The sequence below is a fragment of the Lagopus muta genome, chromosome 8, assembly GCF_023343835.1.
Source record: "Lagopus muta isolate bLagMut1 chromosome 8, bLagMut1 primary, whole genome shotgun sequence".
In the NCBI taxonomy this organism is placed as follows: Eukaryota; Metazoa; Chordata; class Aves; order Galliformes; family Phasianidae; genus Lagopus; species Lagopus muta.
In genome coordinates, this window is record NC_064440.1 from 1,496,899 (window position 1) to 1,522,043 (window position 25,145).

General features: G+C 39.7%; 1 protein-coding gene across 13 annotated transcripts in view; it reads left to right on the top strand.

Moving 5' to 3' along the window:
- Positions 1 to 25,145, top strand: part of NEB (nebulin) — a 128,280-nt gene that overhangs the window by 50,912 nt on the left and 52,223 nt on the right. For all 13 annotated transcript variants that reach the window (XM_048954057.1, XM_048954044.1, XM_048954046.1 and 10 more), the window contains exons 52-88: positions 489 to 800; positions 1,461 to 1,664; positions 1,975 to 2,079; positions 2,180 to 2,287; positions 2,898 to 3,209; positions 3,915 to 4,118; positions 4,933 to 5,037; positions 5,775 to 5,882; positions 6,353 to 6,664; positions 7,107 to 7,310; positions 7,891 to 7,995; positions 8,495 to 8,602; positions 9,577 to 9,888; positions 10,286 to 10,489; positions 10,908 to 11,012; positions 11,190 to 11,297; positions 11,655 to 11,966; positions 12,316 to 12,519; positions 12,721 to 12,825; positions 13,626 to 13,733; positions 14,395 to 14,706; positions 15,182 to 15,385; positions 15,568 to 15,672; positions 16,988 to 17,095; positions 17,757 to 18,068; positions 19,034 to 19,237; positions 19,464 to 19,568; positions 20,064 to 20,168; positions 20,258 to 20,569; positions 20,924 to 21,028; positions 21,277 to 21,375; positions 22,260 to 22,361; positions 22,691 to 22,798; positions 23,663 to 23,974; positions 24,095 to 24,199; positions 24,282 to 24,386; positions 24,898 to 25,002. In XM_048954057.1, the coding sequence (XP_048810014.1) occupies positions 489 to 800; positions 1,461 to 1,664; positions 1,975 to 2,079; positions 2,180 to 2,287; positions 2,898 to 3,209; positions 3,915 to 4,118; positions 4,933 to 5,037; positions 5,775 to 5,882; positions 6,353 to 6,664; positions 7,107 to 7,310; positions 7,891 to 7,995; positions 8,495 to 8,602; positions 9,577 to 9,888; positions 10,286 to 10,489; positions 10,908 to 11,012; positions 11,190 to 11,297; positions 11,655 to 11,966; positions 12,316 to 12,519; positions 12,721 to 12,825; positions 13,626 to 13,733; positions 14,395 to 14,706; positions 15,182 to 15,385; positions 15,568 to 15,672; positions 16,988 to 17,095; positions 17,757 to 18,068; positions 19,034 to 19,237; positions 19,464 to 19,568; positions 20,064 to 20,168; positions 20,258 to 20,569; positions 20,924 to 21,028; positions 21,277 to 21,375; positions 22,260 to 22,361; positions 22,691 to 22,798; positions 23,663 to 23,974; positions 24,095 to 24,199; positions 24,282 to 24,386; positions 24,898 to 25,002 (6,453 nt within the window). The remainder of the gene's footprint in view (positions 1 to 488; positions 801 to 1,460; positions 1,665 to 1,974; positions 2,080 to 2,179; positions 2,288 to 2,897; positions 3,210 to 3,914; positions 4,119 to 4,932; positions 5,038 to 5,774; positions 5,883 to 6,352; positions 6,665 to 7,106; positions 7,311 to 7,890; positions 7,996 to 8,494; positions 8,603 to 9,576; positions 9,889 to 10,285; positions 10,490 to 10,907; positions 11,013 to 11,189; positions 11,298 to 11,654; positions 11,967 to 12,315; positions 12,520 to 12,720; positions 12,826 to 13,625; positions 13,734 to 14,394; positions 14,707 to 15,181; positions 15,386 to 15,567; positions 15,673 to 16,987; positions 17,096 to 17,756; positions 18,069 to 19,033; positions 19,238 to 19,463; positions 19,569 to 20,063; positions 20,169 to 20,257; positions 20,570 to 20,923; positions 21,029 to 21,276; positions 21,376 to 22,259; positions 22,362 to 22,690; positions 22,799 to 23,662; positions 23,975 to 24,094; positions 24,200 to 24,281; positions 24,387 to 24,897; positions 25,003 to 25,145) is intronic.

Sequence of the window (25,145 nt, forward strand, 5' to 3'; positions counted from 1 at the left end):
AAGAAGAGGAGGAGAAAGTGTAGAGCTGTCTGCTGTAACTGCCCAGGTTTAGGCAGTTGTGTAGTTTAGCTGAGGTCTCCCATTAGGTTGAGTGAGCAGGGCTCCAGCGCTGTGTGCTAGAGAGTTTGGTGCTGCTCCTTTGGGCTGTGTGGGGAAATACCGACAGTGCAGATCAGGATGAAAGCCAGGATGGCTTCTTGATCAGTTTGGAGGGCACTTTGCTGTTTTTCACAAGAACATTGTTCCTGTTTGCAAAGCTAGGTTGGCTGGAATTGCCAACCTCCATGTACCTCCAGCAGTCCGGTGCAGGCCTGGGGAGCGAGGGGTGTGTATCCCTTTGTGTGGAAATGTTGTGCTTATGAGCGTAATTACGTGTTGATTTTGTCCATCTTGATTACAGTGTGCTTTTTGCAGGACTTGTTAGAGAACAGGGTCAGTAGGGAAAGATAGTCTGATCTGAAATTGAGTGATCTCCTTTAACCCTGCAGTACAAGTATAAAGAAGGGTACCGCAAGCAGCTGGGCCACCACATTGGAGCGCGCAACATCGAGGACGACCCCAAGATGATGTGGTCGATGCACGTAGCCAAGATCCAGAGTGACAGGGAGTACAAGAAAGCCTTTGAGAAGACCAAGACGCACTTCAGCAGCCCCGTGGACATGCTGGGAATTGTGTTGGCCAAGAAATGCCAGGAGCTGGTCAGCGATGTTGATTACAAGCATCTTCTGCATCGGTGGACCTGCCTGCCGGACCAGAACGATGTCGTGCAAGCCCGGAAAGTGTACGACCTGCAGAGTGATGTGAGTTATGGTGTGGTGGGTGTGTGGGAAGGGGAAGTGGGTGTTGTGTTGTGTGCCGTTGTGGGAGAAGATGGGCAATTGGGGAATGGTAAGATAGGTGATTGTGTGAGAGGGTGGTGTGGCCGTGCTGCCTGTCTGAGTGTTGCATGGTGTGTCCTGAGGTGGGGAGGAAGATGTTTGTGTGTCATCGTTCTTTATGTTAGCAGAAGAGTCGTGCCTTACTGTGAGAGTTTTTGGGGAAGGATGGGTGCTGGTGTCAAAGTTCAGTTTGATATGGGGAGGGCAAAAGAATCAAATTGTTTGCTTTGGGGTGAAATGGCTGGGCAAACACAAGGCATCTGTGCAGATGGGAATGGTTCAAGGAGCATTAGGTGTTGAGGAGTAAAGCTGCTCGTGTGCTGCTGCCAGCCAACAGTTAGTGAACGGAGCAGATCTTTGTCCCTGTTGCGTGCAGAGGGTTTAGTAGTGAAGATTCTGGAGGACAGTTAGTTGATTACTTGCTGGCTCCTTGTGTTGGTGTAGGCTGCACGTGACTCCTAAAGCTGGGTGTGAGGGAAGTTGTGATTAACGGGAGTCATAAGTGCTGTCAGGTTGGGTTGCAGCAGCCAGAGCCATGAAGGATGTTGCTGAGCTGCCCTGTGTCCTGCCGTGTCTTTTCAGATTGTGTACAGGTCTGACCTGCAGTGGCTGAAAGGCATTGGCTGGTCCCCACTTGGTTCCCTGGATGAAGAGAAGAACAAGCGAGCGAGCATGATCCTGAGTGACAAGAAGTACCGGCAGCACCCGGACACCATCAAGTTCACGAGCCTTCCTGACTCCATGCCTATGCTTCTGGCAAAGCACAACTCTGAAATCATGAACCACGTGAGCTGCCTTTGTGTTTGCAAGCTGGAGGCGTTTTGCCTGCCTTTTGTGGGACTCTGAGCTGTTATTTTCCGGAGGGCTGATGCACTGCCCTGTCCTGGGGATCTGTGCTCAGTGCTTTGGATATATTTGTGTTGAGTGCAATTGGAGCAGTGTTTGGGAGCGCTGTGGCAGAGGAAAAGCGGGTGTAGGATGTGGGGTGTTGGTTCAATGCAAGGTGCCTGTGTCTGTAGCAAGAGAGCTGGGTTGTCTTTGCGTTTGTTGCTGTGCTCTTGTGTGTTCTTAGTGCGTGTTGCGCTCATCTTTTCAGCGCTCGTACATCGCAGCCTGGGAGAAAGACAAGACCAGCGTTCACATTATGCCAGATACGCCTGGTATTTTGCTGGCCCAGCAGAACAAAGTGAACTTCAGTGAGGTAGGTGTTTTTCCTGGGGTTTGGTGTGCAGTTGTGGGCGGAGGCGATCCAGGCAGAAGTGCTGTTAGCTTCACATGGGGAATGCTTGCTTATCTTTCAGAAAATGTACAGGCTGGCAATGGAAGAAGACAAAAAGAAGGGCTATGACCTGCGTGCAGATGCCATTCCCATCAAGTCTGCAAAAGCTTCCAGGGACATTGCCAGTGACGTAAGTGCACAGGAGCCTTGGTGGCACGCCGTCTTGGGCGCTTTCTCTGTGTTTGTAACGTATGTCTGTTTTATCCTGTCTGTGTTATCATTCAGAATTTTTGATTTTACCTGTCAGTTTGACCTTTTGTTTTAATTTTGTGAGGATAACTTCTTCTCAGGTCCTTTTTCTCAATCTACTTTGCTCCTATTCTTTATAAACATACAAGTTGCAGACCAGTCGATTTCAATGTAAAAGTAGTTTTTTACTTTTTCTGAAGTAAATTAGAGCTTAATTTACTGACTGTTTATGTGGACAGGTAGATTTTCTGAACTTTTTATGTGTTTTATTAATACCGTAATTTCAGACTTGTTATATCCTCACATACTGAGGTGAATCTTTTAATATTTAAAATTAGGCTTTGGAAAATATAATAATCCGAAAGGGCAGAAATTATTTGGTCAGTTCTTTGTTTGCTTTGCACACTATAGTTTATCAGTGACCTATCTGATGAATTTAACAGTGCTGTGGTTTCACACACTGAGTTTTCTGGAGGTTGTTCTGTATGGACTGATCTTAATATGTCAAGAAAGTTAAAATAAACTTAATTAACATTTTTTTTTGCCTGTAGTACAAGTATAAAGAAGGGTACCGCAAGCAGCTGGGCCACCACATTGGAGCGCGCAACATCGAGGACGACCCCAAGATGATGTGGTCGATGCACGTAGCCAAGATCCAGAGTGACAGGGAGTACAAGAAAGCCTTTGAGAAGACCAAGACACACTTCAGCAGCCCCGTGGACATGCTGGGAATTGTGTTGGCCAAGAAATGCCAGGAGCTGGTCAGCGATGTTGATTACCGCCACTATCTGCATCAGTGGACCTGCCTGCCAGACCAGAATGATGTTATCCATGCTAAGAAGGCCTATGATCTGCAGAGTGATGTGAGTACTTACTGATCAACTTCAAAATTGTATGTAACTTCTTGTGCTTAACACACAAAAGGTACGGGCTGGTGCATGCATAAGGTAGGAGCTTTTTGAACTGTCTCTCTCACACAGTATTGTTTCTCATTTTGTTTCTCTGTACTTGTTCCAAGGGCAAGGTCAGAGGACTCTTAGTAGTGAATATTAATATGGAAGGCTGAGTACTATGAGGTTTTAGTTCAGCCAATCTCTTAGCAGAATGGAAGGGAATTCTCTTTGTACTATCATAATGGAGAACCTTAGTGCCATTTTTTGCAGACTAACTCCATGTTAAGTTACATAGCTTTACAATTTTTCTTTAATTTGCATGACTGTAGGGATGAATGCTCCTCTTTTCTCACTTGGGAAAATGATTTAAATTACAACTTTTTCTTTGTGAATGACCTCCTCATTGTTAGGAATTTATCTTTAAGGAAACATTTATGCTGAATTTCCAAGTCTTAAGTTCCTCTAATTCCTCCTTGGCCATTCTCCTGCATGATGTTGGCAAGTTATAGCTTGGAGTAAGTTTGGGATCTAGATCTGTGTGGTTAACGAAGATTATTCGGTGGACTGAATTAGGAGAAAAATGACTAACAGAAAGTAAGCATTGTTTTTGTATGATATATGTGAAGTTTAACTGGAATTTAAAAAGATGTCTGTCTTCGTATTTTTTTGTAACAGAATTTCTACAAGTCAGACCTTGAGTGGTTGCGTGGCACTGGTTGGGTCCCCATTGGTTCCTTGGATATTGAAAAAGCCAAGAGAGCAGGACAGATCTTGAGTGATAAAGTCTACCGTCAGCCTCCAGACACCATCAAGTTTACTAGTGTTACTGATTCTGTAGAGATGAACTTAGCTAAGCATAATGCAGAGGTGATGAATAAGGTGAGTCCTGGTTCAATTTAGCAACGTATTGGCATTCTCCTGCTAACCCTTGGAGACAGAAGACTAGAAATAATGTGATCACAAATAATGCTGCAGTTCTGAGATGAAAGTCTAGAAATACACGTCTGTGGTTGCTGCATGAGTTTTCAACATAGCGAGACTTTAGAAATCTAAGTTACTTGTTGATTACTAAGAATGTAATTTATTTTTAGCAGCTGCTAATATACACAGCAGTATCTTCCAAGCTACCAAGTTAAATTGTAATTTAAAGTTTTGAAGCTCTTTACATGCTCTAGTAAGTATTTAGTAGCATGTTATCTTTCATCCAGTTTTTGATATAAATTTTAGCTACTTGTCTAATGATTGATCAAAGTTGTCTAGTGATGCAGGAGTTAATAAATTATTTGTTTCAAAGCAATCTTTGAAATACCTGTATTTTAAACAACTCAGCATAGTTCTTACAATATAAGAATCTGATTTTTGTGAATCTGATGCCCTAATCTCATTCAACCCTATTTATGTCAATGAAGCCCTTCCCTCTTTGAGTGAGATGTTGTTCGTAGAGTTTAGATCTGTGTGTCTGATGTGCATTCCTTGAAAAACCCTTTTTCTAAATATTTTCTTTGAAGCAGAGTTGTTTCTACATTATGAATGCTTAACTTGAAATTTAAACACTTAGAGAAATGAACATAAAATCTCACTACTATGTAAGAAATGAGGATTTTTTAGACCAGGACTACAGTCTTCTGTTTTATGGGATCTCTGAGTTGCCTTCTTTTTTTCCTTTGTTTAACCTATGGCATCTCTCCTGCAGCGTTTGTATACTGAGGCCTGGGATAAAGACAAGACGCAAATTCACATCATGCCCGACACGCCTGAAATCACACTGGCAAAACAGAATATGCATAATTACAGTGAGGTGAGTGTGTTAAATCTCCATAGGTTCTGTGTTAATATTCTTATAACCTTAATATAGATATTCGTATAGATCAATTTCTTTAAGTAACACCAAATACCTGTAATCAACATTGTGACTTTTGAAACGTAATTTGTAGTACATACATACGTACATCCTTCCATCCATCCATCTGTGGACATTGCTTTGAATAAATTCTGTGAAAAGTATGTCTGTGGTGAATTTTGCGGGGTTCTTTCTGCCATTTTATTTTATTTATTTTATTTTATTATTTATTTATTTATTTATTATTTTATTTATTTTAACATTATATATGTTGCTGGAAAAGTGCAAAATTCAGTCCAACATTAGAGATGCAAAAAAAAAAAAGAATTCCTTCACAGTTGTGATGATTATTGTTCCCAGTGTTCAGTTTGTTTAGGCAAAAACATTCACATCAGTAAGAGATGGCTTTAGAAAGCTTTATTCTACTTGTATGTGGAGGAATAGTTCAGCTATCAAGTTGTAATGTATGTTATACGATCAAAGTTTAGAAAGAAAAAAATTATTAGTGTAGCTAGCAAAGATATTCATTCAATATGAATTACTGATCTGGAGATTTGAATTAAGGAAGTTAGATAAAACCAGGATAGAATAAATCTTAACAATTTTTTTTTCCTACTCACAAGCAGTTTGTTTTGCACAGAATGCGACATATGGAGTTTAGCTACATTAATCCTGTTGTTTGATTCTTTACCTAGAAACTGTACAAACAAGCCATGGAAGAAGCAAAAAAGAAAGGCTATGATTTGAGAAGTGATGCTATCCCAATTCAGGCTGCCAAAGCATCCAGGCAAATTGCCAGTGATGTAAGACACTAATATTTTGGGTTTTTTGTGTGTTTTGACATCAGATCTCTACAATATAACAATGTTCGGATTATTTCTGTAAGAGAAGGTTAAATTTAACTCTCATCTAAAAAGTGCATTTTGGAAATAGCTTATGTATAAAGGCCTAATTGTAGAAGATATGGACAAGATGCCTTGTGTGCTTATGTGTATTTAAATCTTTGAAATACGTGTAAAACAAGATTATGTCTCAATAACATTAGAGAAGAGTTTCTTTTAAAAAAAAAATTATTCAGGTCTGTTTATTGCTCTAATACAAATCTCAGAAATTTAACCTGGGGATCCATGTTATAAGCCCAGAATTACTTCAAATGTGTATTTGTTGGCTGTAGGTTACAGAAAACTTCAGAGAATTTGTTATTAAAGCATTTTACATGGGTAACTGATATTATGTTCTACATATAAATATAATATCTTGATATGTATTTCAGTACAAGTATAAAGAAGGGTACCGCAAGCAGCTGGGCCACCACATTGGAGCGCGCAACATCGAGGACGACCCCAAGATGATGTGGTCGATGCACGTAGCCAAGATCCAGAGTGACAGGGAGTACAAGAAAGCCTTTGAGAAGACCAAGACACACTTCAGCAGCCCCGTGGACATGCTGGGAATTGTGTTGGCCAAGAAATGCCAGGAGCTGGTCAGCGATGTTGATTACCGCCACTATCTGCATCAGTGGACCTGCCTGCCGGACCAGAACGATGTTATCCATGCTAAGAAGGCCTATGATCTGCAGAGTGATGTGAGTACCTCTGATTTCATTTTTGGGGAGAAATGTATTGGATATTTTACATAGGTGGATGAGAACATCAAGTACAAAGGTGATAGAACACAATTTTCAAGTCAATTTTAAAGTTCTATGGTGTACTGAAATTCAGATCTACAAGAGTATATGTTAACTTCTTGATATTTAAATTAAGTTGTCTGATTTGGCCTTTTTGAGCTATTTATCATTTGTCTTGATGTGAAACTTGTATCTGGATGGAATTCTGTGTCTAGAAGAAATGCAGTGATTTCTTTGAAGCTTTTTTCTGGGCTTTGAGTTTTATTTGTATTAAAAGTTGATGATAAGTTTACTTAAATGCTTGTGAAAAGATGTGTCGTGTAAATGACATTATTAGAATTTCTTATTTGGTTGTATTTGTTCTTTGTTTTTTATTGGGTTTTGTTTGTTTTTGTGATAGAATTTCTACAAGTCAGACCTTGAGTGGTTGCGTGGCATTGGTTGGGTCCCCATTGGTTCCTTGGATATTGAAAAAGCCAAGAGAGCAGGACAGATCTTGAGTGATAAAGTCTACCGTCAGCCTCCAGACACCATCAAGTTTACTAGTGTTACTGATTCTGTAGAGATGAACTTAGCTAAGCATAATGCAGAGGTGATGAATAAGGTGAGTCCTGGTTCAATTTAGCAACGTATTGGCATTCTCCTGCTAACCCTTGGAGACAGAAGACTAGAAATAATGTGATCACAAATAATGCTGAAAAAAATGCTGAAGTTCAGTTATAATGTTTGTTTCAAATACTGTGTTCTGTGTATTTCTCTCAAAACTAATAGCCATGTAACAAAAGGTTTACCTTGAGATTTTCAACATATTACACTTAAATCTCTTTCTCTTATGTGGTCTGTGTAGTGAGCAGTCAGAACACTTTGCTTTCTTCATTATTCTTAATTAAGCTTGTTGTTCTGTAGGCTCTAGATGCCTCTGTTTGAGCAGGGAGTTGGAACAGATGACTTTTGGGGGTCCTGTCTGCTTTTAGCCACTCTGTTTCTGTGATTCTGTGTTTCTACACTGAATTTCCTCAGTTAAATTCTCTTTACGGGGAGAATTTGGTATCTAACTCTGATTAAATGTGTAGGCATTTATTTTTGCTCTTTCCTTTAATTTTACCTAGTATTATATTTTAGCTAATTAATGAAAATTGACCTTGTACTGCAGTGCAACATTAATCTTTTTCCTGTATTCTTAGCGTTTATACACGGAAGCGTGGAATAAAGATAAGACCACAGTTCACGTCATGCCTGACACACCAGAAATCGTACTAGCTAAACAAAACCAAGTACACTACAGTCAGGTGAGTAAATCTGAAGAGCTGAGAAAGTTCAATTTATATACCTCTGAATTTCACTTTATATTATATTGTTGTCAAGTTGTTTGATTTCATAAGTGGCCAGCTATGTTATTCACTTCTGAGTCGTTCTTTTACTAGAATCTATCTCCTAGGCATCTGATGTTCTTCTAAAATATTTTTTCTGCCATGAACTAGTGATCAGTTTTATAGTGGAGCATGGCAATAAATAATTTAAGTTTTAAAGTATTTCTTTCTTTCCCTTCCCTGAATGACTTCTACTTTCCAAATGTCTGCTATGAAATCAGAAAATCTTTCAAATCTGTTTTTTTTTTCTTTCTGCAGAAGATAGAGCAGTGTTGAGATATTCAAGCTATCTGAACATTAACAATATCATTAAAGATCATAATTTGTTTTTTTTTTTTTACTCAAGTGTGTTTAACTGAAGTGTGTAAATTTTCTGATTATTGAAACCATTTATTTATTTTTTTTTATTTTTTAACAGAAAATGTACAGACTGGCTTTGGAGGAATCAAAGAAGAAGGGTCATGACTTGCGTTTTGATGCCATTCCTATCCAAGCTGCCAAAGCATCCAGAGAGATTGCCAGTGATGTAAGCATTTTTGGTTTTTTTTTTTCTCATGGCTTTATGGATTTGTTAAAGCAAAAGAATTGAAATGACTGTTCCCTTGGTTATTATATCTTGATATCTATTATATCAATATCTTGAGTGTAGAATAGATAATACTGAAATTCTGTAATTCTACTGCGTGCTGTAGTGCATAGAAGGAATGGACAGGCTGTATTTTTATGCATAAGAAAGACATAATAGCAATCAATAGGCAAAATAATGCAAAGGGCAAATCTGTGTCAGCTGTAATAGTTCTATTGCATGCTCATGGATGCTAAAGTAGGATGGTGTAGTTAACCAAATTCATTTCTGTTTCAAACTAGGAAAAACTGTGAAATTTCTACCCAGAATATATATATATATGTTAGAAAACTAATGCTAAAAGTTATAAATTTTTGTCGTTTTCTGGGGAAAAAAATAATTCTGTTGGAATGTTGTACTGAAATTTAAAATGTCTGAACACAAAAACAGTGTTAAAAAATATGCTGTTTCCTGATGAGGAAACATCTCTAGAGCAGAGGATAATACTTACATGTTACTTGTTTTTCCACCAAGATTGATAATTAAACAGTGTAAAGACCACCTCCAACTGTCTTCATCATGGTGTCCCATGGTAAACCTTAACAATAACTTAATTATTACATTCTAATCTTAACATCAAACCAATGTAGAATATCAGACTTACTAGCTAGGATGTGACACTAAATATTAACTGTGTATGTCTTACAATGTTGTGGCTTAACTATGAAGAATATTACCTCTCTCCCAGGTGAAATCAGGACAGATAGCTGTATTAAAAAAAAAAAAAAACAACTTATGTCAAAGTTAATGAAGTAGTAGGGAGGTCTGAGTTGCATAAAAATATTAGTAATTATGTTAAAAAATATCTTAATCTCTGTGTATCATTTATTAATTGATAAGTGTACCATATAAAATACGAACATACTTTATTTCAGTACAAGTATAAAGAAGGGTACCGCAAGCAGCTGGGCCACCACATTGGAGCGCGCAACATCGAGGACGACCCCAAGATGATGTGGTCGATGCACGTAGCCAAGATCCAAAGTGACAGGGAGTACAAGAAAGCCTTTGAGAAGACCAAGACGCACTTCAGCAGCCCCGTGGACATGCTGGGAATTGTGTTGGCCAAGAAATGCCAGGAGCTGGTCAGTGATATTGATTACAAGCATCTTCTGCATCGGTGGACCTGCCTGCCGGACCAGAATGATGTTATCCATGCTAAGAAGGCCTATGATCTGCAGAGTGATGTGAGTGAATTGCTGAATTTGTAATACATAATTAAATATTCTGGGTTTTATACCTAATACTTCGTATAAAATGTGCCTTAGTCACTTGATTTGCATGTGTTCTTCATAGCAAAGCATTTAATACGCTGTCATCATTACATTTAATTCTGTTTTCTCTGTCTTTAACCTGAGATAGACTTTCTTCCTAACTCTGGCACATGTAGAGATCATCAATAACTTGCATCTTGTTATTTAAAGATTCAATATTTTGTTCAAAAATTTAAGTTGGTTTAAAAACTACGTGCTGCTAATATGCAGAAATATATAAAATTCCTAGTGTGGTATAAGATATAATTACTTATATATGCAAGTACAACATTAAAATAATTATATATGATGTACTTTCAAAAATTTTCAGGCTGTTTATAAATCCGACTTGGAATGGCTGAGAGGAATTGGATGGGTTCCTATTGGCTCTTTGGATGTTGAGAAGGCTAAGAAAGCTGGAGAAATCCTGAGCGAGAGGAAGTATCGTCAACCAGCCGACCAAATCAAATTTACTAGCGTGACAGATTCTTTGGCTATGATGTTAGCCAAGCATAATGCTGAGATAATGAACAAGGTGGGTTTGTGTGTTACAACAACTGGTGTTGCTAGTTGAAAGAACTTGTTGATAAGGTGAAAAATACAGAAGAAGAAGAGTACACAGTGTTTTCCTAGCAACCTTAAGTCAATAATTTGCTGCTCCAATTTACCCAAAGAAATGGAGGAAGAATGAAGTTTCCTACTTAAGCAGTTCTATGAGAACCTTTACTGTATCAGGATATTAAAGCCTACTTGAACCATGTGAAAGTTTGTAAAATACTTTCTTTGGACAAATATATTAGTTTGGTTGTATATATACCTTGCTCTCCATCAAGACTTCATTTCTTTTATATCATAAATAGATATATTTTTGGTGAATGCCAGTATCTAGCTTGCAGTCCTGCCATCATTACATAGTTAAGCTGCTTAAAAGAATCTCTTTCTCTCTCCTGTAGCGTTTATATACAGAAGCCTGGGATGCAGACAAAACGTCGATTCACGTCATGCCTGACACTCCAACCATTTTATTAGCCAAGGCCAACGCAGAGAATGTTAGCCATGTAAGAATATTTAAACATATAATACCTTAATGGAAAGAGGGAAATTAAGTAAGCATTTCTTTCACCGTAATGATTTTATAAAACACATTTCCACTAAAATTTTGGGAAAGAATGTGAGATGTAGAAGTTCCACCCTTATGAATACTCAGAAGCTGCTTTCTGTCTTCTTTTATGTAGAAACATTATATACAAGCCTGGGAAGAGGCCAAAAAGAAGGGTTATGACATGAGAGCTGATGCAATTCCAATTCGAAGTGCAAAGGCATCGAGAGATATTGCGAGTGATGTATGTACTTCCTTTACGTATGTTGTTCATTTGTGAAATAGGAATCAGTGGAAAGTTACATGAGACACTAAAAAAAGTATGCTATATTCTGTTCATGAAAAAGCTTACCAGCATAGAATTCAAAGCAGAAAGACAATGGATATCAATTTCAAAAGAAAAATTGCACTGCAATTCCTGATACTAAACAGATATTAGGAAATCGTAAGGGACTGTGAATTAAGAAATATGCAACAAGAAAGCATATGTTTCTAAACTATGAATAAGTATACTATCTATCTATCTAGTACATTTAAAAAAAAATCATTCATGACCAATACATGATCAATATCTTATTATCCTCCTTTTACAATTCCTTAGTACAAGTACAAGGAAGCTCACGAGAAGCAGAAAGGGCACTACATTGGGTGCCGAACCGCCAAGGAGGATCCCAAGCTGTCGTGGGCTGCACGAGCCATGCTGCTGCAGAACGACCGCATTTACAGGAAGGCGTACAACGACTCCAAGACCAACATCCACCTGCCGGTGGATGCGATGTCACTGCAGGCAGCCAAGGAGTGCCAGACACTTGTCAGTGATGTTGACTACCGCCATTACCTTCACCAGTGGACGTGTCTGCCTGACCACAACGATGTGGTGCACGCGAAGAAAGCCTACGACCTGCAGAGTGACGTGAGTGGGAGTAATTGTAGGAAAGCTTTCAGAAAGCTGCGTGAGCCTCTTCTTGTCACTGCTGATAAAATCTCAAGGATTGTTTCATGTCTGTGCAGTCAGTGCCTGTATGATGTTTTTAAAATTCATTTGGATCATCCTGCATTTTTAAAAGATGGTTCATTTTGTTACAAAGTGAAGGAAGGTCATAGCTGTGTCTGTAAAGGATTTGTTTGTCTATAATCTCAGTGCTGACTGCTTGTTGTGTAAAACTTTTGGAGAAGAAGTTTGGGGAAAGCCTTGTACATACATAAGCTCTGTGTACTCAGAGTTGTCTCTGCAATGGCAGTAACCCTTGGTTTATTTGCAGAATGTGTACAAATCAGACCTGGAGTGGTTGCGAGGTATTGGCTGGCTGACAGAAGGTTCTGTGGATGTGGTCAAAGCCAAGAAAGCCCAGGAAATCCTGAGTGACAAGTTGTACCGCACGCAGCCGGACCAGATAAACTTCACCAGCATCACTGATTCACCAGATATTGTCCAGGCTAAGATCAATGCTTTGCAACTCAGTAATGTAAGCTTTTGTTTGCTTACTTTTCATTCACACGTCTTTGTTAGAGACTACAATTTCTATCAAGATAATGATTAATTTGAAACGAATGAAATGAACATTACTAAATAATTTCCACGAGGTTTGGTGTTTTTTTTGTTTTTGTTTTTGTTTTTTCACTGTTCAGGCCACAGTAAAATGTCATTATGCTTCCTTTCTCCTTAGCATCTGTACCGCGAGGCCTGGGACAAGGACAAGACACAGATTTCCATACCTTCTGACACTCCTGAGATGCTGCAGTCAAAACTCAATGCTCTGAACATCAGCAATGTAAGAATTCCTTGTGGTTTGGTTTGCTATAACCTTTAGTTTCTGATTCTTCACAGTCATCAGAGAACTACAAAGCACGTTGTTTATCAAACCATTCAAATGACACCAAGTTCAGGTGGGCAGATCAAGCTTCTGTGGGCCATGAATGATGCTAAAACCAGAGCCCTGGTATTTTTGTGCTTGATGTTCTGGATAGCATGGGTCTTTATGGACATATGGAGAGGCTTCAGTTTCTGTAAATGGACAAAGTCTTGTAAATGGACGAAGACTCTTTGCCCTCATTAACTTCTTTGGTTAGCCTATGAGAAGACCAGTAAAGAAGTCTAGCAGGTGTAGGAGGCTTTAAAGCTCAGTACGATTTGGATTTATTTTGTCAAAAAAAGGTATTTTGTTTCCAGCAACTCTGCTCCTGCAATTGGCTGTGTATGTGAATAGAATGCTTGTCCACATCAAGGCCTTACAGAATTCAGTACTGGCCATGAGGGTGCACAAGTCTACCAGTGTAACAGCCCATGTGAGGGCTATGGGGTGAGGTCATAGACGTGCTCAGCAGTGGACTTCAACATGATTTTGTGATGTGTTTTCAATAATGTATCCTCATGTTTTGAGTTTCGTTCCTTTGAAATCTGATTTCTGAGGTTTCTGCTAGGGCGCTTGTAAGGATCACTATTGCAACTTGCCTGTTAGAAGAGACACAAAAAACACCCAAAGGATTAAGCTCAAGTGACTACGTATTAAGAAAACCACCATTTCACAGAGTCCTGGCTGGATGTAACATGGTTGATCAATTTACTTTGCAGAAACATTATCAGGCAGCCTGGGATGAGGCCAAAGCAAAGAACTATGACCTGAGAGCTGACGCCATTCCCATCAAACACGCCAAGGCTTCCAGAGACATTGCTAGTGAGGTACGGCCTCCTGTGAACGTGGTTGTCTTGTGTTGTGTCTTCCTTTGCCCTGCTTGATGGAACTGAGTAAAATGCATCTGAGGTAGAAGCAGAGCATGAGTTTGTGTCCCTTTGTTATTTTAAGGGCTGTCCTGAGTGCTTCTCTCTTTCTGCAGCTTGAAGCTGCCTGTGAGTTAGTGGTCCATTCTTAGGATACAGTGTGATAAGCTTGTTGGAGTGCTAGGAGTGCCAGGTAACAAAGTGCTAGTTTTCCACCACCAAGAAAGGAGGTGAACCTGATTTTGGCAGTGCCAGGGCTGTGGCTGCTGCTGACTACTTGCAGTTCCTGTAATCCCCCCTATCAAATGCTTTCTCCATAGGGGTGTGCAGTGAGGCTGGTGCTTGGGGCAGTCTTGCAGAGCAAGGCGTCTTTGTCAGTATGTTTTTCATTGCTTCCATGCAGGAAGAGAAGGCAGGTGTATTTTTGAGAAACCGTGGTGCTCTGTGGACACGTGTTTTGGGTGCTGGAGAATGTTGTCTGTGTGGATGGGAGCTTTGTCGGTGCTGAGGCAGTGCCTTAGGGAGCTGTGTCACAGGAGTGGCTGCCCGGGGAGGTCCTTTATGTGGGTGGTGTTCAGGCGAGAAGTTGTGTGTCTGCTGATGTTGTTTTTACTTGTCTTAGTACAAGTACAAGGAAGCTCACGAGAAGCAGAAAGGGCACTACATTGGGTGCCGAACCGCCAAGGAGGATCCCAAGCTGTCGTGGGCTGCACGAGCCATGCTGCTGCAGAACGACCGCATTTACAGGAAGGCGTACAACGACTCCAAGACCAACATCCACCTGCCGGTGGATGCGATGTCACTGCAGGCAGCCAAGGAGTGCCAGACACTTGTCAGTGATGTTGACTACCGCCATTACCTTCACCAGTGGACGTGTCTGCCTGACCACAACGATGTGGTGCACGCGAAGAAAGCCTACGAACTACAGAGTGATGTGAGTGGGAGTAATTGTAGGAAAGCTTTCAGAAAGTTGCGTGAGCCTCTTCTTGTCGCTCTTCATGCATTATCTCAAGGCTCTTTTCATGAATTTGCAGTCTGTCCTCACATGGTTTTGTAATTCGTGTATATGATAATTTCAACATTATTTACATCTTAGCCATGAGTGTATTAGGCAGTTCATATCAGCATGTAGTGTGTGTTACTGATGTGTTTTTGTCTACTGAACAATGTTTACCTGCAGATTATGTCTCTTTTGCATGTAGGATTTGTTTTAAAGGATGTTTAATATTGTTGCAATACAAAAGATGTGATAGTTTTTTACTTAATGGTTTTGGTAGGCTGCTGGCTCAGCGATTAGTACTTTGTGTAAAACTTTTGGAGAAGAAGTTTGGGGAAAGCCTTGTACATACATAAGCTCTCTGTACTCAGAGTTGTCTCTGCAATGGCAGTAATCCTTGGTTTATTTGCAGAATGTGTACAAATCAGACCTGGAGTGGTTGCGAGGTATTGGCTGGCTGACAGAAGGTTCTGTGGATGTGGTCAAAGCCAAGAAAGCCCAGGAAATCCTGAGTGACAAGTTGTACCGCACGCAGCCGGACCAGATAAACTTCACCAGCATCACTGATTCACCAGATATTGTCCAGGCTAAGATCAATGCTTTGCAACTCAGTAATGTAAGCTTTTGTTTTCTTTATCTTACACCATATGTTGACATTTCCTTGTGTTGGAGAGTTCAGTTTCTAACATGATAACGGCTAATTTAAAATCGATGTTGTGAAGTAATTCCCACAAGTGGTGTTGTATTTTTCACTGTTCAGGCCACAGTGAAATGTCATTTTGCTTCCTTTCCCCTTAGCGTCTGTACCGCGAGGCCTGGGACAAGGACAAGACACAGATTTCCATACCTTCTGACACTCCTGAGATGCTGCAGTCAAAACTCAACGCTCTGAACATCAGCAATGTAAGAGAGTGAAAAGAGATGTGTGTGAAAAGTTCACTTCAGAGTGTGCAACTGCTCGTAGAGATTTTCACCTGACTTCTGCCTTCTTTTAGCTTTTGCCATAAAGAGTGGCACATACTACTGCTATTTCCACTGTGTTAGTATGGTAAACTGTAGATTACATCTAGGCAGCCCTATGCAGAGTGTAATTAATGCTGCACATGAGTTGTTATTGAACCTGACATTTGTCAAGCAAGGAATCAGCAAGGGTGCTGATCTAGACTCCATGCTGTTATGTCCTCACAAAGTCTTTGTGAATATAAAAATGATGAAATTGCCTCTGTGGAACATGCCAACACTGATGCATTTTGTCTTAAACTATACGTGTTCCTGAATCTATTGAGCAAGGAGTCAGCTGCCTTGTCTGATGGGCTTGTGTTTGTGAGCAAAGTTAGAACTTCAGGGCATAATTACAGAAGACTTCTCCCTTTGATAAAAACTGGCAATGATTTTTTGTGGAGCTGTTGAAGTAGTCTGTAGACTCATCACCCCTGACATATTTTGCAGCTGTGTGTTGCTTCACCCACTATTTTTGTGGGACTAGGACTAGCACTGGAGATTTTATAAGGCTGAAAGCAGTTTCCTGTTTTGTGTCTTCAGCATGAAGGGGGCAGGAAATTTTTTGGCTGGAATCTGCATTCATTCCTAGATGTTCTTGGTGTTGAACATCAAGTTAAAGATTGTTCAGAAGTAGTGGATGTGATTGAATTAGAACTCAAATGTTTCAGATGTTGCTGCAATAGACAATTCAGTATCCTCTTTTTTTTTTTTTTTTTTAACCATGCCCTTGCTTTGATTACAGAATTCCTTGTGGTCTGACTTGTGATATAATTGACTTTCTCTTTTTCCACAGTCATCAGAGAATTTAAAACCATGTTATTTACTGAGCCCCTCTAGTGACATCAAGTTCAGGTGGACGAACCAAACATTTGAGGGCCAACTTGACATTAAAGGAGGAGCCCTTGTGTTCTGTGCTTGAGTTCCTAGATGGCATGAGTCTTTAGCGACACATGGAGACACTTCAATTTCTGTTCAGTCTGAACTAAGACTCACTGCCAACAGGCACATTCTTTACTGGTCCAGAAAAAGACCAGAAAAGAAGGAAGTCTCTGGCAGGTGTAGGAGGCTTGACAAGTCAGGAGGACGTGGATTCATTTAATCAGGAGAGCAGATGTTTTGTCTCCAGTAAATCCTCTCCAGTTGTATGTGCGTGTATGACCACATCAAGGTCAGAGTCCTGGCTGGATGTAACATGGTTGATCAATTTACTTTGCAGAAACATTATCAGGCAGCCTGGGATGAGGCCAAAGCGAAGAACTATGACCTGAGAGCTGACGCCATTCCCATCAAACACGCCAAGGCTTCCAGAGACATTGCTAGTGAGGTACGGCCTCCTGTGAACGTGGTTGTCCTGTGTTGTGTCTTCCTTTGCCCCGCTTGATGCAACTGAGTGAAGTGCATCTGAGGTAGAAGCAGAGCATGAGTTTGTGTCCCTTTGTTATTTTAAGGGCTGTCCTGAGTGCTTCTCTCTTTCTGCAGCTTGAAGCTGCCTGTGAGTTAGTGGCCCGTTCTTAGGATACGTTGTGATAAGCTTGTTGGAGTGCTAGGAGTGCCAGGTAACAAAGTGCTAGTTTTCCACCACGAAGAAAGGAGGTGAACCTGATTTTGGCAGTGCCAGGGCTGTGGCTGCTGCTGAATACCTGCAGTTCCTGTAACCCCCCCTATCAAATGCTTTCTCCATAGGGGTGTGCAGTGAGGCTGGTGCTTGGGGCAGTCTTGCAAAGCAAGGCGTCTATGTCAGTATGTTTTTCATTGCTTCCATGCAGGAAGAGAAGGCAGGTGTATTTTTGAGAAACCGTGGTGCTCTGTGGACACGTGTTTTGGGTGCTGGAGAATGTTGTCTGTGTGGATGGGAGCTTTGTCGGTGCTGAGGCAGTGCCTTAGGGAGCTGTGTCACAGGAGTGGCTGCCCGGGGAGGTCCTTTATGTGGGTGGTGTTCAGGCGAGAAGTTGTGTGTCTGCTGATGTTGTTTTTACTTGTCTTAGTACAAGTACAAGGAAGCTCACGAGAAGCAGAAAGGGCACTACATTGGGTGCCGAACCGCCAAGGAGGATCCCAAGCTGTCGTGGGCTGCACGAGCCATGCTGCTGCAGAACGACCGCATTTACAGGAAGGCGTACAACGACTCCAAGACCAACATCCACCTGCCGGTGGATGCGATGTCACTGCAGGCAGCCAAGGAGTGCCAGACACTTGTCAGTGATGTTGACTACCGCCATTACCTTCACCAGTGGACGTGTCTGCCTGACCACAACGATGTGGTGCACGCGAAGAAAGCCTACGAACTACAGAGTGATGTACGTATGCACGAAGATCTGGTGTATACTAATGTTATTATTTCATTTTAGCTTAGTCACACGTTTGATCTTTAGAACAGTTTCTCCTATGGTCTCATCTTACTCATTCTTGGTATTATCTGTAAACTTTCACAGGACTTAATTTGTATCTGCTGTATGTTACATTCTTTTTGAGTATGTAATTTGGAGGTGATGATGAATCTGCTGTTCTGAGTACTTCTTAAATAACAAGTGTTTTTTGCTTTTTATCTAGTGATTTTATTGTTTTTGTTTATGTGAATCTACTTGAAAATTTATTTGTTGTCATGAACACTATGTGAGATTGCAGCTAAGATATTCTAGTGATTTCAAAGCAAAAGGAGTAAATACAGCTGCTTTTGTGGTTTGGTTTTACAACTTAATCAGACAGCAGTGTCTCTTCCTCTATTTCACTTGAGCTTCAGTGGTGAGATTCATGTTCCTTGTTGAAGAATTTGGTCAATTGAAGACGATGTTGTTGTCTGCTGCCACGTCAGGTGATCTGCTGAATTAGTAGCTCTACTCCTGTGTGATTAGCTCTACTCCTCAGTATCTCAGTTCCTTTTTCTTTTTTTTTTTTTTTTCTTAATGTATTTTTGCCATCTTTCACGAGGGGCCACATATTTTCTTATTTGGACCCTTAAATTGTTGAAGCACCTAGAGGAATGCATATTTTGGAGAGAACAGAAAGACTTCTTACTGTCCTTAACATCCATTCTATTCACTTGCTTCTCCGCTATTTATATTCATTTGTCTTTGAATATACTGCTTAATTTACTAGCTTACTTAGATCTTCTTCCCAGGCTTACTTAATGCTCTGAATATCTCTTGTGTGTGTATAAGCTGACTGGCAATTTCCTAAGACATATCCTGCTTTTAGTCTAAAATAATAACGACTGTCATTTTAAACACAATTTTTTTTTTCTTCTGACCATTTTTCAACACAGGCTATTTATAAGTCAGACCTAGAGTGGCTCCGTGGAATTGGCTGGTTGCCTAATGATTCTCCAGGTATTCGGAGAGTGAAACATGCCCAGGATCTCCTGAGTGACAAGGTGTATCGCACACCTATTGACAGCGTGAAGTACACCAGTGTCGTCGATTCTCCAGACATTCTTCTAGCTAAAGTGAATGCTGAACAGCTCAGTATTGTAAGTTACAGTGTTCTTGAATCTTTTGTTGTTTGGAGGTGATAAGCAGTTAAACAGAAAACTCTCTGTTAAAATGTAAAATTGATCAGTGGTATTTTAAGTTGCCTTACGCTTTTCAAGACATTTTATTTTTTGGAGATGATAATTTTATGTGAGATTTATGGAATGTTGTATTACTGACAAGTGCTGTTCCATATTTTAAATGCAAAATGAATTATTTTGACAGCCAAAATACAAAGAAGCCTGGGAAAAGGACAAGACTATGATCCATATTATGCCAGACACACCTGAAATCAACCTAGCCAAGTCTAATGCTCATAATTATAGCAAGGTATGTTTATTGTTCTACTTTCTACATTAAAAAAACAGTAAACTCTGAATTTTAACTTTCTAAGATGTTACTTAAAAAGTTGGAGGTTAAGTCACATGAATCTTCTTGAAATCTTTCATTATATGCAGCTTACAACATTGCCTTCCCTCTACTGAGCATTCTTGAAGTATTTAGATAGTTTAAAACAAATGCTTGCATACAGCTGTTTAGAAATGATTAATATAATGCACCACTGAGACAATGCTTTATTAAATGGAAGAGAGGCTGTAAATATTTTCAGAACTTTTACAAGCACCTTTATGCTGTACAGGTTGGAACAGTGGTGTGTTACAGGCACTGTGCGTCTCCTAACAAGCAGTATTTATAGCTAGAAGCAGAAGTGATGCTCCCCCAAAATACCACATTTCAGCAAAGAAATGACAGTGTAGTGCATGTTTCTTTAATGACAAATGCTAGGGAATCTAGCTTATGTGTGACATTGTACTGTCTTTTCAGAAACTCTATAGAGAAGCCTGGGATGAAGTGAAGATGAGTTACGATTTGAGAGCAGACGCAATCCCAATTAAAGCAGCCAAAGCTTCCAGAGAAATTGCTAGTGATGTAAGTGCAGAAAGAGGCATCTAGCTTTCCATATGCTTTAAGAAGTATTCCATAACTGTTATTAATGGTGAACTTTGCTCTTTACCCAGTATAAATACAAACTGGATCATGAGAAGCAGAAAGGACATTACGTTGGAGTTCCAAATGCAAAAGCAGATACAAAAATGGAGTTTGCCCTTGGCATAGGCAAGGTTCAGAGTGAACTAGAATACAAGAAACACTTTGCCAAATGGAAGACACAGTGCCATCTGCCCGTTGATATGCTGTCTATCCAGTCAGCTAAACATGGGCAGTCTTTGGTCAGTGATATTGATTACCGTCATTACTTGCATCAGTGGATCTGTCTTCCAGATCAGAATGATGTGATACACGCCAGGAAAGCCTACGATCTTCAAAGTGATGTGAGTTAACATGTAAACTTAGTTTAACTTCTTACTCTGTTGTCTTGTCTTAGTCTGCTTCAGCTGTAACTGAAGTCAGTGGGAATGTTTTGCTAAGTGCAGTGAATTGGCTTTGCTGGTTATTTAAAATACGTAGTGTATGCCACTGTTACATACTGCTAAGTTTGAAGAGTACTGAATTTACATGTAGTGCTAATGAATTTGTGAATTTAGATGTAGTGCTAATGAATTTAGATGAAATCGGAATTACTGTTCTCCTTTTAACCAGCAGGAGTGCATGCCATTCTGTATGGATCTTGCTGGATTGTACAGGGAACTCTGGCTAACAGCACAAACTCTATTTTGTTTTCTCAGGCTATTTACAAATCTGATTTAGAATGGCTACGAGGAATTGGATGGCTACCAAATGATTCACTTGGGATAAATCATGTCAAACATGCCGGAGACCTATTGAATGAGGTAACTAAGAGTTCTCAGCATTAAGATTTAAGATTTCCTCAGGAGTAGTTGTAACTTTCAGTATTTTTTAATGATTAAATACACCAGCATTTCATGTATTTTTATTACAAAAAACACAACTGGAGTATTTCCACAGTATTCACAGAATGTAACCTTTGTTTTGTTCTCTGTATGGTCAGAATTGGGTGTGTTAGCTCTAAAATATTCCACTGTAATCTGACTGTATTTTCATCTTTTCTGTTGTACAGAGAAAGTATCGTACAAAAGCTGAAACACTTCAATTTACTCCAGTGACAGACAGAGTTGATTATGTCACAGCGAAGAAAAGTGGTGAAATTCTTAGTGATGTAAGTTTGCTGGCATCTTGTCAGGCTGTAAACTTGGTCTGTGTATGGCAGTGATACTTTTGGTGACATTTGACAACATTGAACATAGGTAACCACATGTACCGTGGCAACCGTAATGCTTACTCCTTCCTAGTGAAGTCAGTGCAATCTTAAACTGTCCAGTTAATTACTGTGCTACAACAATCATTAGAAAAATTGGTGTGCTGTCAGCTTGCCAGTCTTCATATGTCTTTGAAGTCTGAGAAGCTGGCATGTGAAGATGAAGTGACATGACCCCTCTCAGTTCATGAATTTGTGCTTCTTTTTTCAATTTGCTTCTGGTAGAGAACATGCGAAGATAAACAATTCCAACAGTGGTAAAAGGATGGTAATGACAAAGCTGAGTTGAATAGCATGCTGCTCTTCAAGCTCGTTGCACGCATTTGGTCACGTCCTGTCCTTGGGAACATGGCTCAGTGTATACAGCAGTGGTTAGGAGATGCTAGGATTCTGCATTCATGTAAAGCTTATGTTGGATAGAGAGAACTGATCTTGCAAAATCTGTCCTGGTTCAAGTACTTCTTGCTGTAGTTTGGCAGCTGGCTGTGGAGCCTTGTAGACCAAACAAACTGGTGCAGCTTCATCTGCTGAGGATACTTCCCTGTCCATCCAGCTGCAGTGGAACAAGTTCTCACATTCTCTGAGAAGTTCTATAAAATCTTTTCCTTGTGTATCTTCCTTTAAAAATATATGTCCACACATCCAGATGTGTGCTGAATGTATCACATTTAATAGGCTTGAAAATTCAGGTTTTTATACATTATTTTATGCATAAAATAGAGGTCTTGGTTTTATGTTTTCCATGTGCTGTGATGATGTGACAATTGTTTTTTTTTCTGTTCTAGATTAAATACCACAAAGCATGGAATGAGGTCAAGTCAAATTACACTCTAACAGATACACCACAGCTGGATATGGCTCGAGAGGCAGCCAGAATTCTTAATCAGGTACATGTTCTCTCCTTGATCATGACAGTTTCTACTCATAGAATCATAGAATCATAGAATCATAGAATCACCAAGATTGGAAAAGACCTAAAAGATCATCCAGTCCAACCGTTCGCCTATTACCAATAGCTCCCACTAAACCATGTCCCTCAACACAACATCCACAACTCACATCTCTTCTGAGGGATTTAGAAAACTTGCTGTATTAAGAACACCCTAGAGAAAGGATTCATTTTATTTGCATTTTATATACCTTATATACATTTAATAATGCCTATGACTCCAGTAGTTTTGAATTTCTCCTTTCTCCTCTCTTCTGTTTTCCACAGAGTTTATACAAGGAAAGCTGGGAGAAAGAAAAAGCCACTGGTTATCTCTTACCTCCTGACACTGTGCAGATCCGTCATGCCAAACACTCAAATGAAGTCCAAAGTGAGGTAATAACTTTTCTCATTGCATTAGGAGAGCAAATGCTTAGAAGCTTACAAATGTTAAAGGCCTTGCAAGTTCAATGAATGATATGCAAAGCTTTGCGTTAGGGATAACATCCAGTGGACATCTTATGATTGATGAAGTTCACTGTCCTCCAGACAATTCAGACATTTTTGAGATTATGATTTTCATGGATATCGGTATTGAAAGGTCAGATTCTTGTCTCCACCTTTAGTTTCTCCAGATGCAGTCCTTTCAAAGTCACCTGAGGTAAAATTTCATATTTTATAAGCTTCTAAAAAATTAATGAATGTGATGATTGTTATCTGCAGCTCTGATTTCAGTTTCCATAATTACATTATGGTGGCTTCCTCTATGAGAAACTATAAGATGGTTTCAAAGTTTTGTGTAGTGAGAGTTGAAGCTCTTGGTTAACTACTGAGCGCACATCTTGTCAAAAATGTGGTGTAAATGCCTTAAATAAAGGTCAATTCTCCAGACAGTCTTAAATAATATGTTCAATAATGTGCTGGAAAACTGAGGCTGAGTGCTTAGTAGATATTTTCTAGCTAGGTTTTCGTGCTAGGTTTTCGTCTTGTTTTGAAAATGCACCCTACTGAAAAATGATAGCATATTAGTCTAGAAAATTACACATTTTGAAGTGGAAGGACTACACAAAGTAACATTGCTGTTTGTCTCCTAATTTTGTCATGTATTGAAAATCAGACTGCTGTTGGCAACTATCTGTTAATAAAACAGTCTCATTTGTTCTTGGTGTTGACAAAGCCATGGCTGATCACGGCTTAAAAAATGAGTAGATATAATCAATACTGATTTTATTTTAACTTTTTTCTCCCCTCTTCCATCAGCTTAAGTACAAAGCTGACCATGTCAAACAAAGAGGTCACTACGTGGGAGTCCCCAGCATGAGAGATGATCCGAAACTGGTGTGGTTTGAACATGCAGGCGAGATCCAGAATGACAGATTGTATAAATCAAATTACCACAAAATAAAGTCCAAAATTCACATCCCTGCGGATATTATGTCAGTTGTAGCAGCCAAGGAGTGTCAGACGTTGGTCAGTGATATTGACTACCGCCAATACCTGCATCAATGGACGTGCCACCCTGACCAGAATGATTGTATTCATGCAAGGAAGGCCTATGATCTGCAAAGCGATGTAAGTGATTTTACACACATACCATGTGATTTCCAATTTGTATGGTCTGAGTGCATTTTTTTATATTACATAAGGCAGAAGGACATAATTTCTTTTCTTTTTGTAACTTCATTATTTTAGAATATTTATAAATCTGACTTGGAATGGCTCCGTGGTTGTGGCTGGATTCCTCTGGATTCAGTGGAACATAAGAAAGTTAAGCATGCACAGGAACTGATAAATAAGGTAAGAGGGTATTTTAGTTGTTGTGTGGCTAGCTCTTCTTTCTCATCCACAGTGTATAAGAAAATATTTCATCTCTTTGCAGAGAGCATATACGAAAGATGCCCTTGAAAACTTTTCTAAGTTCACCAGTGTGGTTGACACTCCAGACATTGTCTTGGCAAAGATTAACTCTGTCAATCAGAGTGATGTATGTACCTTTTTTCTTTTCTGTATTATTAGAATTAGTAGATGACTCAATTGTTTTTGCTGGACTGTACTGTGTTTAGCTGTGTGTGTGTAAGCATGTGCATGTTTATTTATAGTAGACTTTTATTGGGCAAGTTGTTCAGTAAGAATATAGAAATAACACAATATTGCTACAACAAAGCATTTTACATTTTTCTGTAGACAGATACAGGTTATCCCTTATTTACAGTTGATACAGATTTTCCTTACAGTGATTTAAAATTGAGTCTTGTTCTTGTAAGCTAGTGGAGTTCATTGTGGCCACTGTCTTAATTGCTGATAAACATGTTCCATTTTACTCAAGTTTTACTGATGACGTCTGTCTGTGTACCATAGTGGCTGAAATGCACTATACAACATTTCTGAAGATGTGATAACATAACAGAAAATAAATGTCTACTTCTTACAGATGGACTAGTTGGGGTAATTTATTTCTATTGTGGCATTAACTCAGTATTTCTTTTCTCTTGTAGCTAAAATACAAAGAAACATTTAACCTCGAGAAAGGCCAGTACATCGGGTCTGATGACACTCCTGAACTGAATCATGCCAGAGACATGTCCTTACTGTATAGTGATGTAAGATCTGATAAATACCTAACTGAGCTGCAGTTAGTTTTGAAAGCGACAGAATGTAGACTGAACTTCAGAATACTGTTCTGTTTCTGCCATCAGTTTACTACGGGGCACTGGAAATGTCATTTAATCTCTTTGTTGTAGGA